We start from the raw sequence: 16,381 nt of genomic DNA on the forward strand, positions 1-16,381 counted from the left end.
AAGAAAAAAATTAAAAATGTTTTTCCATCTGTTTTCAGATATTTTCAGTTTTTTCTCTGCAGATGGGCTGCAATCTTCATAAGGCCTTCAGGGTTATATTGGATCATTGTCTTGCTGAAAATAACCACCTGCTTCCCAGAAGATCACCCCCCACTATTGCTGTTATTTTGTATACAGTACATTTCATTCTGCTTCAGTTCATGTAGTTCTTTCCAGGTTTTTCTGATAGTATCCTGTTCATCATAACCTGTATATAGTACCTTAAGCTTGACAGAGAGTTTTCTTCATAATAGCCCAGCAAAGTAGGTACCATACATTTTGCCATTATAATCAATCATCATAACTATTTTCCTCCATCCTGCTCCCTTCCCATGACATTTACTCTATCTTCTTTTTATCTATTCCTCCTCAAAAGTGTTTTACTTCTGACTATCCTCTCCCCTGCTCTACACTCCCTTTTTTCACCCTTCCTTCCTTATCCTTCTCCCCTCCTACTTTCCTGTAGGGTTAAATAGATTACTCCTCCCAATTGGGTATGGATGCTATTCCCTCCATGAGCCCACTCTGATGAGATCAAGGTCCCTGAGCTAATTCTGTGTTCTAAATTTTTCTTCCTCCCTCCCTCCTCAACCCTCCCTATGAGATCAAGTAATTCAATACATCATACTTGTGCAGTAATGCAGAACATCTTCATCTTCCTTGAAAGTGTTTTGTTTTTTACTGCTCTTTCCCCAATCTGTCCTTCCCTCCTTCCCTCCCCCCCTCCAAATTCTCACAACCACTGGTGGCCACTGATTTCTGGTGGGGAAGAGCCTCAAAGCCCCTTCTGAATTAGAATCACTTTTACCTTTGCTCATGGACACTCAATTTCCTGATAACAAGCTGTAGCCACAGCTTGAGCTGCTAAAGCCAAGTTTAGTTGTGTTTCAAATATGAGAAACGAGGGTAAATCTAGCTTGAAAATCTGTGAACAAAACCTTTAGGCAAAGAATGTAGCCAGAGGGAGGAAGAATAGAACTAACCTCAGAGAAGGCAGATTAAAAACAAACAAACATTCATGCCCAGACTCTAGATTCCTGAATCTGCTGGCCACATTCTGTACTCCTCCACTGGAGGACTTGGAGTTGGGTCCTGGTCTAGTTCTAGTCACATATCACTGAAGCTCCTTGAACCCTGGGCCATCCTGGATCATGGTGCTCCTCACCCTCCTCAGCCAGAATTGTCAACTGTGATCCTTCAGCTCTTAGCTCATAACCCAGGACTCACGTACTCTGCCTCCTACTCTACCACTCCCCACAAGCAGGGTCCTCATCCCATCAGGAGGTATAGTCCTTAGTTAACAAATAGAAAATTAAAGAACCATTTTTACTACCTATTATGGTCAAAAATCTGGGAATTCAAAGATCATGCCAGAAAAGTTGTGCAACTTATGAAATTTAACATTCAATTGGGAGAAGGCAACTGATGTCTACAGTGTAATTTCAAGAGGGAAAGAAGGCAGGTATGGGAGGAGAAACAGAGGCATCTCCAATGGGAAGGAACCTGAGTTGTGCTTCAAAGAAGGTGAGGATCCTGCCTGATGGAGGTGGGGGGGCCTGACTGGCCCTCTGAGGGAGTTCCTTGTGCAGGGCCTGGCAATACATGAGGGAAGGCTGTGTGCAGGAAGAGCCATCATGCTGGTTATATTAGAACAGAAGGGATACAGAGCTGGGTGATATGCCATGAGCCTGGGAAGATAGGAAGGAGCCATATTGTGGAGGGTGGTAGATGCCACATTGGGGACTTTGTGTTTTATTCTGGAGTCAACAGGAAGGCAGTGGAGATTTTTGAGGAGAGTCATGTGATCAGATTGATTTAATAAATATCATCTTGACACCTGTATGGTGTTTGGAAGAGGGAAAACTACAATATTTTCTAGTGATCCAGTACTTTAGGGTAATGAAGCTTTTTTCTGTACTCGATTAGTTCTGATCCACATTTAAGTTCTGTATGTTCAGTCATGCATTAGTCACAGGGTTAGAGAGAAACCTTCAACAAGTCCTTCCAACTCAGTTTTCATCATTTTACCAACTCAGAGAGGTTTAGTGTCTGATCAAAGTCACGTGGCTAATAAGTGGCAGAAGTGACACTTATCGAGGCCAAACTCCAAGCCTGACAGTCTTTCCCCAAATATCCTTGGTAAGTTCAAGCCCATCTTTCTCAAAATAGGCTGAGACCCTCAGCCCTCCCTCTTCTCTCTCTGTCCATATTTCTTCTCCTAGTATAAGTAGGTAAGGGCATAAATGATATAGGTAGATGATATAAATATAGTTAAGAATTAATATAAATGTATATGATTCTACAAGTCAATATGGAATGATGGACAGAGAGGTGATCTGAGAGTCAAGAAGACCAGGACCTGATTCTGACCTAGACTGGCTGAGTTTCTGGGAAACTGCTTAACCTCTAAGTGCTGTAGACAACTCCTTGGGACTGTGAACTGTACAGAAGATGCCAAGTTGCATGGGAAAATGGTTTTCATTAAGAACTTATCACCCCCAGAACTGAGAGGACATTGTGTGTAGTGACAGCAGTATTGGTCAAGGAGTAATTGTGAATGAGTTAACTACTCTCAGCAGTGCAATGATCCAAGACAATCCCAAGGAACTAATGAGGAAGCTTACTATGCACCCCTATAGAAAGAACTCATAAAAAGAACACTTGTGGATTGTACATATATAACCTGATTCCGATCTTGTGGAGGGGGGAGGAAAGGGAGGGAGGGAGGGAGAAAAATTTAGAACTCTAAATCTTATGAAAATGAATGTTGAAAACTACCCTTACATGTAAATGGAAAATAAAATAAATGTTTGTTGAAAGAAAAAAAAAGAACTTTTCACCCCAAATCACATCTGGATAAGTCAGCACCTCTACTGATACATCTCAGACACCTGGATCATGTGACAGAGGACAGGGTCTAGAAAAAGGAAAACCTGAGTTCAAATCCTGCCTCAGATGTTTCCTAGTTGAGAAAACCTGACCATGTCACTTCACTTCTGACTGTCTCAGTTTCCTCATCTGTAAAATGGGTATAGTACCACCTGTCAACCTGTCAATGCTATTAGCTAATAGCCTCTATATTTTAGTGCAAATATAAAGGAAAAAAGAGATAAAATTTTAATGTCCTTTGTAAACTTAATGACACTCAAATGCTAGCTATACAATAATAACAATAGCTTACATTATTGTTATTGTGTCATTTTGCATCATCCAGTAGAATCTGAACACCTTTGGAGCCTGGACAATTTCTGCTTTCCCTTGTCTCTGCAGCACTTGGCACTGTGTTTTTTCCATAGCTTAATAAGTGCCTTTTCAACTGATGGTGTCTGTACACAAATCAGTGCCTACTTTTTATTTTTTCTTCATTCATTCACTCGTTGTTTCAGGTCTATGCCTTCTTTCACAACTCGACTAACCTGGAAATATGTTTCACCTGACTGCACATGGATAAGATATATCAAATGTATTCCTTCTCAGTGATGGGAGAGGAGAAAGAAATAGAATATCAGGAAGTCAAAATTTTAAAAAGGTTAAAACAGTTTTAAAATTTAATGACCAAAAATAAAATATTTTCAAAATGTATGAGTTGTTTTTCATGTATTCCTTCAGTTTTGATTTATGAGAAAGAAGAGACTGGAGGCAGATGGATCAAACAGGGGCTCTTGCCATCCCCCAGGACAGAACTGATTAGCCAGAACTGAATGACTCAGTCTCCTTCTGTCAGCATCTGAACCAGTCACCATCATCTTCACAGCCTCACATTGGGCATATATTTGCTGAGATCTACACTTCTAGAAACAGCCACAGCCAGAAGATGGGAAGGTTCATAGTATGGGTCTGCACCTTTAGTGCATGCCTGGAATGGGAAAATGGGATGAAGGGCAGACAAAAACCTTTTCCTCCACAAAACTCAGAATAACTACACTAATCTCATCTAGTAACTGACCTAACCCATTCACCCAGGAATAAGGCTCTACTAGGTTCTTCCCAGGGGCCCAGGCTTAGATCTTTCCATTTTCAACCAGACTCTCCTCTCTGCCTCCTTGAATTCACACCTTCTCTAGCAAGGTGGGGGGGGGGGTAGAAGAAGACCAGGTGTATGAGCAGAGGCAGGTGAGGCACATCCAAAGCCTACAGGCTGTGAGCTCCTGCCACCTCTTCCCCCTCCTCAGGCCTTGGGTTTCTCTCTGAGTTATGGGGGATCTAGTCCTGGGGCACAGAGAGAAGCCTCCCCTCATACACAACCAGCTGCAACCATTCCCATATCAGACACTATTTTGCACTTGAAGTCACACATTGAGGACGGAAAGGAGAGAGACCCCTCCCCAAAAGTCAGACTCAGCCAGGGTGACTCAGTGTTGCTCACAGGGTCCTGAGAGGAGGCTCAGAGCAGACCTGGGGCTCTTTTGCATATGGAGCCCCAGGGGCCTGCAGGGAGCCCTGCTCAGGGTAGAAAAGCTTCCTCCCTCCTTGCTGCCCCCTCAGGGCTCTGAGTGCTCTCTCAGCAGGTGTCTGAAGGCCAGGATGGTCTCCCCATGGCAGCTCCTCTGGCTGCTGGTGCTCTGGGCTCAGGGTAAGACTCAACAGGGTAGGGAAGGGGTGAAGAGGTCACAGTTTTTCATGGATTACAAACCTGATGACCCCTAGATCCTGGGGGTGAGGAAGCTTAGGGACAACACAGGCAGATGGAGCTGAGGAGCATGGCCAGGCCTGAGACTATAAACATTGTGAGGTCTGTGGGAAAGATGGCTTATGTACGCTGTTGACGGAAAATACGCTTACTTGTCAGTCATTTGGAATTTCTATGATCTCCACACAATTTTCTTGTCCATATGCTTTGGCTTGCACATTCCCACATTTCTGTCTTCCCCTAATGTTGTTGTTTTCCTAGATTCCCAAGGAGACATTGTGCTGACCCAGTCTCCAGCCTCCTTGTCTGGATCTCCAGGAGACAAAGTCAGTCTCAGCTGCAAGGCCAGTCAGAGTGTAACAGATACTATTGGTATTAGCTACCTTCATTGGTACCAGCAGAAACCTGGTCAAGCTCCCAGACTCCTCATCTCCTATGCCTCCAGCCTGGCACCTGGAGTGCCTGCCCGGTTCAGCGGCAATGGTTCTAAGACAGATTTCACCCTCACCATCAGCAGCTTGGAGCCTGAGGATGCTGGAGATTATTACTGTCAGAAGTATGATAACTACCCTTTCCCACAGTGCCTCAGCCCAGAACAAAAACCTACCCAGGCTATTTAGTGTATTCAGCTCAGAGCAGCAGCTGCTTCCTCTCTGGTCCCCAGAGCAGAGCAGCCCTTGCTCTCTGGGCAGGTTCATGTCTCCCAAGGCTTCTGCTTTCTGGTCACATAGCTCCCCACCTTTCTCAGAAATCCTTGTCAATCACATGCCCTGTCCCCAAGGCCAAGGGGAGGCAGCACAGCCCACTGGGAAACAAAGCAGAAAATACAAATGGGGGAAATGCTGCCAATTTAAGTCCACTTGAAATTTTTTCCTCAACATAAAATGTTTCTCTCATTGGAAGCATGACTAGATTCCTTTTTCTTTTGCCCTGGCCACAGGGCTGGGTTTCTTCTGACCTTGGCCAGCCCAAGAGCCAAGATGAATGCCCCCACTTACCCAGGCACCCCCCCCATCAGGGACTCATCACTTCTTGCATCTGGGGGGACAATATCCTTATTGGCTGACTCAGGCTAATGTGCCCCATTGTGTGGGTTGGAGTATACCTCCCACCAGACCTTGGGGGTGTTTCTAGGAGAATAGATGGAAGGGTCACACCCGTCCACTGGCCATCTCTGTTGGGTGTCTCTCACTCTATTCCCTTCACCAGCATATGTCCTAGTGGTATGAAGGCCCTAGACCATGTCCATTCTCTTTAGGACCAATGGCACACAGATATTTTCATTACTACTCAAGGGCTAATATTCTAGTCAGCCTTTGTCGCTGAAAAGAAGAGAGCACTGGCTCAGGTCCTATGTTCAGCTCAGTGATGTCTTGGGTTCTTGTTCTCATCATATTCCCAGTCTCTGTCCTCCCCTCATGGACCCAATTGCTTATGTTGAATTTCTTTACATGGATTTTCTTACATGAAATGAAGGTCATAGAGCAGGTACAGTAATGTAAATGCAAAGGTAATTTCAGTTCACATGAAAAGTGAGATATGAGCAGCCAGGGATATCTGATATCCTAGAAGAGGAGGTACTTGAACTGATCATTGAAGAATGCTGAGGATTCTCAGAGTCAGATGTGGGGAGAGGGCATTTCAGGAATGGGGCCCAGACTGGGAAAAGGTCTGGAGACTGGAGATGAGACATCATTTGTGAGAGAGATCAAGACTGCTGTTTAGTTTTGATTGTAGAATAAATGGAGGTATGTACAGTGTGATTAATCTGAAAGGGAGGCTGAGCTAGATGGTAAAGACTTTAAAGGACAGAGTGGTTTGTGTTTTATCCTAAAGATAAAAAGAAGCATTTGAGTTTATTCCTTCATTCTGTCAGTAAACATTTATTAAACTCCTTCCATGTGTAAGGTCACATCTATGCTCCAGTCAAAGGACCAGAGACACTCAGGCCTTGATTCTATCATTTTCTCAGTTGGTGTGGGGGGAATAGGAGCCTGCCATGTTAATTATTAGTTCAGAAAAATGAAAGTATTTCCTAAATTAACTTATAAGGAGGAAGGAATGAAGAAGAGGGAAGGAAGAAAAAAGAACTAGGAAGTAGGAAAATTAACGCTAATGGTACTATCCTAGCAGGTGGCCGAAATGGGGGCAGAGGCTGAGGCTCCAGAAGCCAAGCTGATAAACATCAGCTGGCCCCAACTCCCTTTCATCTAGATAGCAATACCCCAAAGGCTGGTACTACTTTGTATAATAAAGAAGCTTCCTTCCTTAAGAATATGTTGTAGAGAATATGTATATGTGAATGTGTGTGTGTATGAATGATCCTTATATCCATTGCGAGTAACATTTTCAACATAGGCACAACACCCACAATTGCAGGTGTAAGGAATTAATTATTATTTGGGGGTTTTATGACCTCATCTTTGGCTAAAATTAGAAACCCCGGCACACGCCTGTGCACGCTGACCTCATGCCAGACACCCAGATGCCTCCATGGGCCTGGCCAAATTATAATGGGGGCAGCCAGGTGACTTTGGCGTCCAGAAGCTGAGAGAGGGAGAGGGACACTGCACAACTGGTTCTCTCCCTCTTTCACACATGTGCCCAAGTGAAACTCTCCTCCCTTCTCTCTCCCAGAAGCCCCCTCTCCCATAGGAAACAGGGCCAACTACATACACAGCCCCAAGCAAATTGGCTGGCAGCCCAGATTGACAGAACTAACAAGTGGCTCTACACATACAAGTGGGCCAGATTCTGGGTGCTAAAGTCACCTGGCTGCCCCCATTATAATTTGGCCAGGCCCATGTAGGCGTGCAGGTGTCCAGCATGAGGTCAACACACACGGGTGCTCGCTGGGGTTTCTAATTTTAGCCAAAGATCGGGTCATAGAAACCCCAAGTCATAGTTACTTCCTTACATATCCTTGTTCTTCTGTATGTAAGATAATTTCCAGAATTATTTCTCTGCATATTTCATTCCTAAGTAAAGAATGTGTGGCAAAAAATGGAAGTTTTAAGTGAAATTTAAGAGTTGAATGCATACTACTGAAATGGTTTTTTGAAGGACCGCCCTTTTGGGGAGGAGACCATGATGAACAGCCGTGTGCCTGCTGCTGCCTGGGAGAGCGTGGCCAAGCATGCCATACTTCCGGGACGCCAACTTAAAAACTGAGTAGTAGAACAGAAATGCTGGTTCGGCTCACACACTCTGGCTTCTGTGTTTAGCGGTGATGGCGCGTTTTGGTGATCGGCTCTAGTTCTCGGTGGCGGTACACGTTTGACTCTGGTGCTCAGCCTGAGAGGCAGTTTTGGGATTTGGTGAGTTTTATAAAAGAATATAGACTAAGCTTAGATGTAAGACTATTCATTTGTATTTCTACTTTCCTATTTCCCTATTTGGTATCACCTGTTTGTTGTCTAAACAATAAAGGCTAATCCCTCTCTAATTAAAGCTCAGAGGCTTCTTTTCTTACTGGTCTGGGAGATATATAAGGGAAAAGTTAAAGGGGGAGTTTAATGCTCTTATAGTAAATTTTAAATCTCACAAATGACTGAGGGGATAAAGGGTAGAAATTCCTTTGAATTCCTTTATGTGGCCAAACTCTCACTATCCAGTTCCCCTTCCCCTTGGCTGCCCAAATGGCTTCAGGATGGGGTCCACTCAGTCCTGTCTTTCTTCTCTCAGACTTTTCTGGATATCAATCACTTTTGCCTCCTGGCCCCACCCCAGACTTCCGCAATGCCATTACTTAAGGAAAGCTGATTCTTTCTGGAAAGTGGGGGTGGGAAAGAAATCTGGTTCCCATGAACTACACCAAGGAATAAAAGAACACCAGGGCTTACATCTTAAAAGGCTCTCTGCTAAGCCTCTAAAAGGATCATTTTATAGTTGTATGTCAGGGGATGCATTTCTGTATAGCACAGTATCTCAGTGGATTCACATCTTTCCTGATTTCTTTACACTAGGCAGTATTACCTCAAACAAGCCTTCTGGCTTTTTCAAACCATTTTTGTTGTTGTTTAATCATGTCCAATTCTTCCTGATGTCATTTGGGGTTTCCTGGCAGATACTAAAGTGGTTCACCATTTCCTACTCCAGCTCATTTTACAGATGAGGAAACTGAGTCAAACAGGGTTAAAGAAACTATCCTTCTTCACACAGCTAGTATCTGTCCAAGGCAGAAGTTGATCTCAGCAAGATGAGTCTTCCTAGCCCCAGACTCAGCATTCTATCCACTACACCTGCTACCTTTCCATGAAATCATAAAACTGACTATAACTAAAATAAACTAAGGACAGGTGCATGTAACAGGAACACACATCATACAAGGGTCCCAGCAGCAAGGTCATATTCAGGGTACCAAGGTCTCAGGGTGTTCCCTACAGCTGGAGTCAGTCACTTCTGCTCCAATAACCCCCCACAATGCCAGTTGCTTTGCATAAAGAGATCGCCAAAGGGAGCGCCTGCAGACACAGGGGCATAAACTAGCACTGGGGGCAGAACATCCACAGGGCTGGTGACACTGCACAATGGAGTCACTGTCCCAGCTTCCTTGTGTTCCCATGATGCTCTTGGTCCCAATGAGAAGATGGAACAACACAGCATGTAGATGTGCAATTTTTCTTTTTTTTTCCTCTTTTCTTTGATGTAATTTATCTTTAAAGAGAATTTGATACAGATTAAAACCTAATGATGTAAATTATTTCCTTGCTCCTATTTTTCTTCAGCACATGCATATTCTGGTCTATAAACCATATTAAAGTATAACCATAATTAATTGGAATGCTTAGGGTATGGGTCTGTGTAACTATTTGCTAATATTTTATTCTTCTAGGTAAATAGCTTTCAAAAATATTAGTTCACAAGGGGAGGAGCCAAGATGGCGGAGAGGAAGCTGTAAGCTGCCTGAGCTCTCCTTCTGTTCCCTCAAAAAAAACATTAAATCAAGACTACGGACGGATTCTGAAACTACAGAACCTGCAAAGAGACAGAGATACACAGTCTTCCAACCAGAGATAATTTAGAAGACTTCAGGAAAAGGTCCGTTTGACTCCGGCAAAAGGGAGGCCCAGCACAGGGCAGCAGCTCAGAGCCAAGGGAGTCAGGGAAAGTCAGCAGGAGCTGTGGGCCACAGCCGAACAACTGAGGCCCCTGGAACCTGGCTCAAAAATGTGGTAGCCAAGAAGGACAGTGGAAAAACCTACTTGCGCCAGGTAAGAAGGCAAGTTGCCAGCTGTAAGACCAAGAACAGGACAGGCGAGATCAGGTGCCTGACTGAGCACACTCAGACAGAAAGTGCAGGGGTGCAAACTGCACACACTATAAAGGCCTCAGAGTAAAAATCTGGTCACACAGCACCTATACCCCTGCACAAGAAGCCCAAAACAGGGACCCTGGTGCCCCCAGAGCAGACCTCAACTTAAAAAATAAATAAATAACCTGCAATAATGAGTAAGAAGCAAAAAAGAGCCCTCTCCATTGAGAGCTTCTGTATCAGTAGGGAAGAAGCCAACACAAACTCAGATGAGGACAATACCCTCAAATTGCCTACATCTGAAGCCTCATGAGGGAAGGTGAATTGGTCTCAAGAACAAAAAGTCCTCCTAGAAGAGCTCAAAAAGGATATCAAAAATCAATTGAGAGAGGTAGAAGAAAAAATGGGGAGAGAAATGAAAGCAAAACAAGAAAACTGAAAAAAATTAGCAGCTTAGAAATGGAAGCACAAAGATTGACTGCAGAAAACAATTCCTTAAAAAATTCATCTGGCCAAATGGAAAAAAAGGTGCATAATCTCATTGAAGAAAACAATGCCTTAAAAATTAAAATTGGACAGTTGGAAGGTAAGGAATCCATGAGACACCCGGAATCAGTCAAACAGAATCAAAAGAATGAAAAAATAGAAGAAAATGCGAAATATCTCATTGGAAAGACAAGTGATCTAGAAAACAGAACCAGGATCTGTTTTGAGAATCACTGGACTGCCTGAAAGCCATGACCAGAAAAAGAATCTAGTCACCATGTTCCAGGAAATTATTAAGGAGAACTGCCCTGATATCATAGAATCAGAGGATAAAATCATCATTGAAAGAATCCACTGATCACCTCCTGAAAGAGACCCCAAAAGGAAAACTCCAAGGAATACTGTAGCCAAATTCCAGAATTATCAGGTGAAAGAGAAAATACTCCAAGCAGCCAGAAAGAAGCAATTTAAATATCATGGAGCCACAGTCAGGATTGCTCAGGACCTGGCAGCTTCAACATTAAAGGACCGCAAGGCTTGGAATATGATATTCTGGAAGGCAAAGGAGCTTGGATTGCAGCCAAGAATCTATTACCCAGCAAAACTGATTATTCTCTTTCAGGGGAAAAGATGGACATTTAATGACCTTGGGGACTTTCAATCTTTCCCGATGAAAAGACCAGAACTGAATAGAAAATTTGATCTTAACATACAAGACTCAAGAGAAGTTTAAAAAGATAAACAGAGGGGAAAAAAAGGTTACTCAATTAGGTTAAACTGTTTATATCCCTACATGGGAAGATAATACTCATAACTTTTAAGAACTGTAAATGTATTTGGGCAGAGAGAAGGACTTTACACAGAGGGTATAAATATAAATTGTCTTTGATGTGATGATACAAAAAAAATTTAAGGGGTTAAAGAGGGAGTCTATGGGGAGGAGAGAAAAGGGGAGGTGGAATGGGATAAATTATATCATATGAAGAAGTGAAAAAAACACCTACTACAATAGAGGGAAAGAAAGGAGGGGTGAACATTGCTTCAACCCTACTCTCATTAGATTTGATTCAAAGTGGGAATAACATATACATTCATTGAGATAAACTTAGCTCATTCTTTAGGGAAGCAAAAGGGGAAGGGAAAGGGGGGACTGATAGAAGGGAGGACAAAAGCAAGGGAGAAAAGGGTAAAGAAAAGAGAGGGGGGTGATAAAAAGGGAGGGCAGATCGGGGGAGGCAGAGCTAAGAAGTAAAACGTTGGTGAGGAGGAATAGGGTGAAAGAAGGGGGGAAAAGTACAAAGGGGGTAAATAGAATGGAGGGGAATAGATAGTGAGTAATAATAATTGTGAATGTGAATGGGATGAACTTGGCTATAAAACAGAAGGGAATTGCAGGGTGGATTAAAAACCAGAATCCTACAATATGCTGCTCACAAAAAAACACATTTGAAGCAGAGAGATACACACAGAGTAATGGTAAAAGGCTGAACCAGAATATATTATGCTTCAGCTAAAGTAAAAAAAGCAGAGGTAGCAATCCTTATCTCAGACAAACTGCAGGCAAAAAGAGATCTCATTAAAAGAGATAAGGAAGGAAATTACATCTTGCTTAAAGGTACTATAGATAATGAAGTAATATCAATATTAAATATGTATGCGCCAAGTGGTATAGCATCCAAGTTCTTAGAGGAGAAGTTAAATGAGTTACAAGAGGAATTAGACAGTAATACTATACTAGTGGGGGATCTGAATCTCCCCCTCTCAGAATTAGATAAATCTAGCCAAAAAATAAATAAGAAAGAAGTGAAAGAGGTGAATAGATTACTAGAAAAGTTAGACATGATAGATGTCTGGAGAAAATTGAATGGGGATAGAAAGGAATATACCTTTTTCTCAGCAGTACATGGCACATTTTCAAAAATTGACCATGTATTAGGGCACAAAAACATCATAGTCAAATGTAGAAAGGCAGAAATAGTAAATGCATCCTTCTCAGATCATGATGCAATAAAAATTGCATGAATGAATGAAAATCAATTGGAAACTAAATAATTTCATTCTAAAGAATGAATGGGCCAAACAAGAAATCAGAGAAACAATCAATAACTATATCCAAGAGAATGAAAATAATGAGACAACATACCAAAATCTATGGGATGCAGCCAAAGCAGTGCTTAGGGGAAAATTTATAGCTCTAAATGCTTACATGAATAAAAAAGAAAAAGAGGAGATTAATGACTTGGGCATGCAATTTAAAAAGCTAGAAAAAGAACAAATTAGAAATCCCCAATTGGATACTAAACTAGAGATACTGAAAATGAAAGGGGAAAAGAATAAGATTGAAAGCAAAAAACTACAGAATTAATCAATAAAACTAAGAGCTGGTTTTATGAAAAAACAATAAAATAGATAAAATATTGGTTAATTTGATTAAAAAAAGAAGAAGAAAACCAAATTACCAGTATCAAAAATGAAAAAGGTGATGTTACCACCAATGAAGTGGAAATTAAATCAATAATTAGGAATTATTTTGCCCAACTGTATGCTAATAAATTTGACAATCTAAATAAAATGGATGAATATTTACAAAAATACAAACTGCCCAGGTTAACTGAAGAGGAAATAAAATCCTTAAATAAGCCCATATTAGAAAATGAAATTGAACAAGTCCTTAATGACCTCCTTAAGAAAAAATCCCCAGGGCCAGATGGGTTTACAGGTGAATTTTACCAAACATTTAAAGAACAATTAATTCCAATATTATACAAATTATTTGGAAAAATAGGTGAAGAAGGAGTTCTACCAAATTTGTTTTATGACACAAATATGGTGGTGATACCCAAACCAGGCAAAGCAAAAACAGAGAAAGAAAATTATAGACCAATTTCCCTAATGAATATTGATGCTAAAATCTTAACTAAGATATTAGCAAGGAGATTACAGCAAGTGGTCACCAGGATAATACTCTATGACCAGGTGGGATTTATACCAGGAATGCAGGGCTGGTTCAACATTAGCAAAAGTATCAACATAATCAACCACATCAATAAGAAAACCAACCAAAATCATATGATTATCTCAATAGATGCAGAGAAAGCTTTTGACAAAATACAGCACCCATTACTACTAAAAACACTAGAGAGTTTAGGAATAGGTGGAGCTTTTCCTTTGAATAATAAACAGTATCTACCTAAAACCATCAGCAAGTATTATATGCAATGGAGATAAATTAAAGACCTTCCCAATAAGATCAGGGGTGAAACAGGGATGTCCATTATCACCCCTATTACTTAATATTGTCCTAGAAATGTTAGCTTTAGCAATCAGAGAAGAGAAAGGAATTAAAGGAATTAGAATAGGCAAGGAGGAAACAAAACTATCACTCTTTGCAGATGATATGATGGTATACTTAAAGAATCCTAGAGAATCAACTCAAAAATTACTTGAAACAATTTACACCTTTAGCAAAGTAGCAGGATATAAAATAAATCCACATAAATCATCAGCGTTTCTATACATGACCAACAAAGTCCAGCAGCAAGAGATCGAAAGAGAAATTCCATTTAAAGTAACGTTAGATAATATAAAATACTTGGGAGTCTATTTGCCAAGACAAACCCAGGAACTCTATGAACACAACTACCAAACACTCTTCACACAAATCAAATCAGATCTAAATAATTGGAAAGCTATCAATTGCTCGTGGATAGGCAGAGCTAATATAGTAAAAATGACAATTCTACCTAAATTAATTTACATATTTAGTGCCATACCAATCAGACCACCTAAAATTATTTTATAGAGCTAGAAAAAATAATAACAAAATTCATCTGGAAAAACAAAAAATCAAGAATATCAAGAGAAATAATGAAAAAAATGCACAGGAAGGTGGGTTAGTGGTACCAAACCTGGAGCTTTACTCTAAAGTGGAAGTCATCAAAACTATCTGGTACTGGCTAAAAAGTAGAGTGGTAGATCAATGGAATAGGCTAGGCACAGGAAATGCAGTAGTAAATGACACTAGTAATATAGTGTTTGATAAACCCAAAGACTCCAGCTTCTGGGATAGTAACTCAGTATTTGACAAAAACTGCAGGGAAAACTGGAAGATAATATGGCAGAAATTAGGCATAGAACAACATCTTACACCTTATACTAAAATAAGGTCAAAATGGATACATGATTTAGACATAAGAGGTGATACCATAGGTAAATTAGGAGAGAAAGGAATAGTCTACCTATCAGATCTTTGGAAAGGAAAACAGTTTATGAACAAACAAGAGATAGAGAATATCATAAAATGCAAAATGGATGATTTTGATTGCATTAAATTAAAAAGCTTTTGTACATACAGAAGCCATGCATCCAAAATTAGAAGGGAGGCAGAAAGCTGGGAAACAATTTTTATGGCTAGTACTTCTGATAAAGGCCTCATTTCTTTTTTTTTTTTATGAGATATTTTATTTTTTCCGTTACATGTAAAGATAGTTCTCAACTTTTGTTTATACATGCTTTACAATTTCAGATTTTTCTCCCTCCCTCCCCTTCCCTCCCTCCCCCCTCCCCTAGACAGCAGGTAATCTGATATAGGATATATCTCTATACATATACATATAGATATATAGATATATATATACACACACATATATATACACATAATAACATTAATCCTATTTCTGCATTAATCCTGTTACAAGAGAAAGAATCAGAGCAGTGATGCAAAACCTCAAAATAGAAAAAAAAACACAACAGCACCCAAAACAAAAGAAATAATATGGTTCAATCAGAATCTATACTCCACAGTTCTTTCTTTCTTTTTTTTTTTCTTGGATTTGGAGATCCTCTTCTATCATGAGTTCCCTGGAACTCTTCTGTACCATTGCATTGGTGAGAAGAATATAGTCCATCACAGTAGGTTAACACTCAATATTGATGATACTGTGTACAATGTTCTTCTGGTTCTGCTCATCTCACTCATCATCAGCTCACGTAAGACCCTCCAGGTTTCTCTGAACTCTTCCTGCTCATCATTTCTTACAGCACAATAGTATTCCATTGTATTCATATACCACAACTTGTCCAGCCATTCCCCAATTGATGGGCACCCCCTCAACTTCCAATTCCTTGCTACCACGTAAAGAGCAGCTATAAATATTTTTGTACATGTGGGTCCCTTTCCCCCTTCCATGATTTCTTTGGGCAAAAGACCTAAAAGTGGGATTTCTGGGTCAAAGGGTATGCACAGCTTTATCACCCTTTGGGCATAATTCCAAATTGCTCTCCAGAATGGTTGGATCAGCTCACAGCTCCACCAACAATGCATTAGTGTTCCAATTTTCCCACAGCCTCTCCAACATTTATTATCTTCCTTTTTTGTCATTTTAGCCAATCTGATAGGTGTCAGGTGGTACCTCAGAGTTGTTTTAATTTGCATCTCTCTAATCATTAGAGATTTATAAATTTGATTTAGTTCCCTATATATTTAATATATAGGGAACTAAATCAAATTTATAAGAATCCAAGTCATTCCCCAATTAAGAAATGGTCAAAGGATATGAACAGGCAGTTTTCTGATGAAGAAACCAAAGCTATCTATTCCCATGTGAAAAAATGCTCTGTCACTAATGATTAGAGAGATACAAATTAAAACAACTCTGAGGTACCACCTGACACCTATCAGATTGGCTAAAATGACAAGAAAGGAAAATAATAAATGTTGGAAAAGCTGTAGAAAAATTGGAACACTAATGCATTGTTGGTGGAGCTGTGAACTGATCCAACCATTTTGGAGAGCAATTTGGAATTATACCCAAAAGGCTATAAAGCTGTGCATACCCTTTGACGCAGCAATACCACTTTTGGGTCTTTTTCCCAAAGAGATCATGGAAAAGGGAAAAGGACCCATGTGTACAAAAATATTTATAGCTGCTCTTTATGTGGTGGCAAGGAATTGGAAGTTGAGGGGATGCCCA

General features: G+C 40.7%; 1 gene segment (V, D, J or C); it reads left to right on the forward strand.

The window, feature by feature from the left end:
• The first annotated feature begins 4,532 nt into the window (after nucleotides 1–4,532).
• LOC122739547 lies at nucleotides 4,533–5,289 on the forward strand. The segment is given in 2 exon segments: nucleotides 4,533–4,612; nucleotides 4,931–5,289. Coding segments are annotated over 2 exon segments (408 nt in total).
• Nucleotides 5,290–16,381: the final 11,092 nt, after the last annotated feature.

The sequence above is a fragment of the Dromiciops gliroides genome, chromosome 2, assembly GCF_019393635.1.
Source record: "Dromiciops gliroides isolate mDroGli1 chromosome 2, mDroGli1.pri, whole genome shotgun sequence".
NCBI lineage: Eukaryota > Metazoa > Chordata > Mammalia > Microbiotheria > Microbiotheriidae > Dromiciops > Dromiciops gliroides.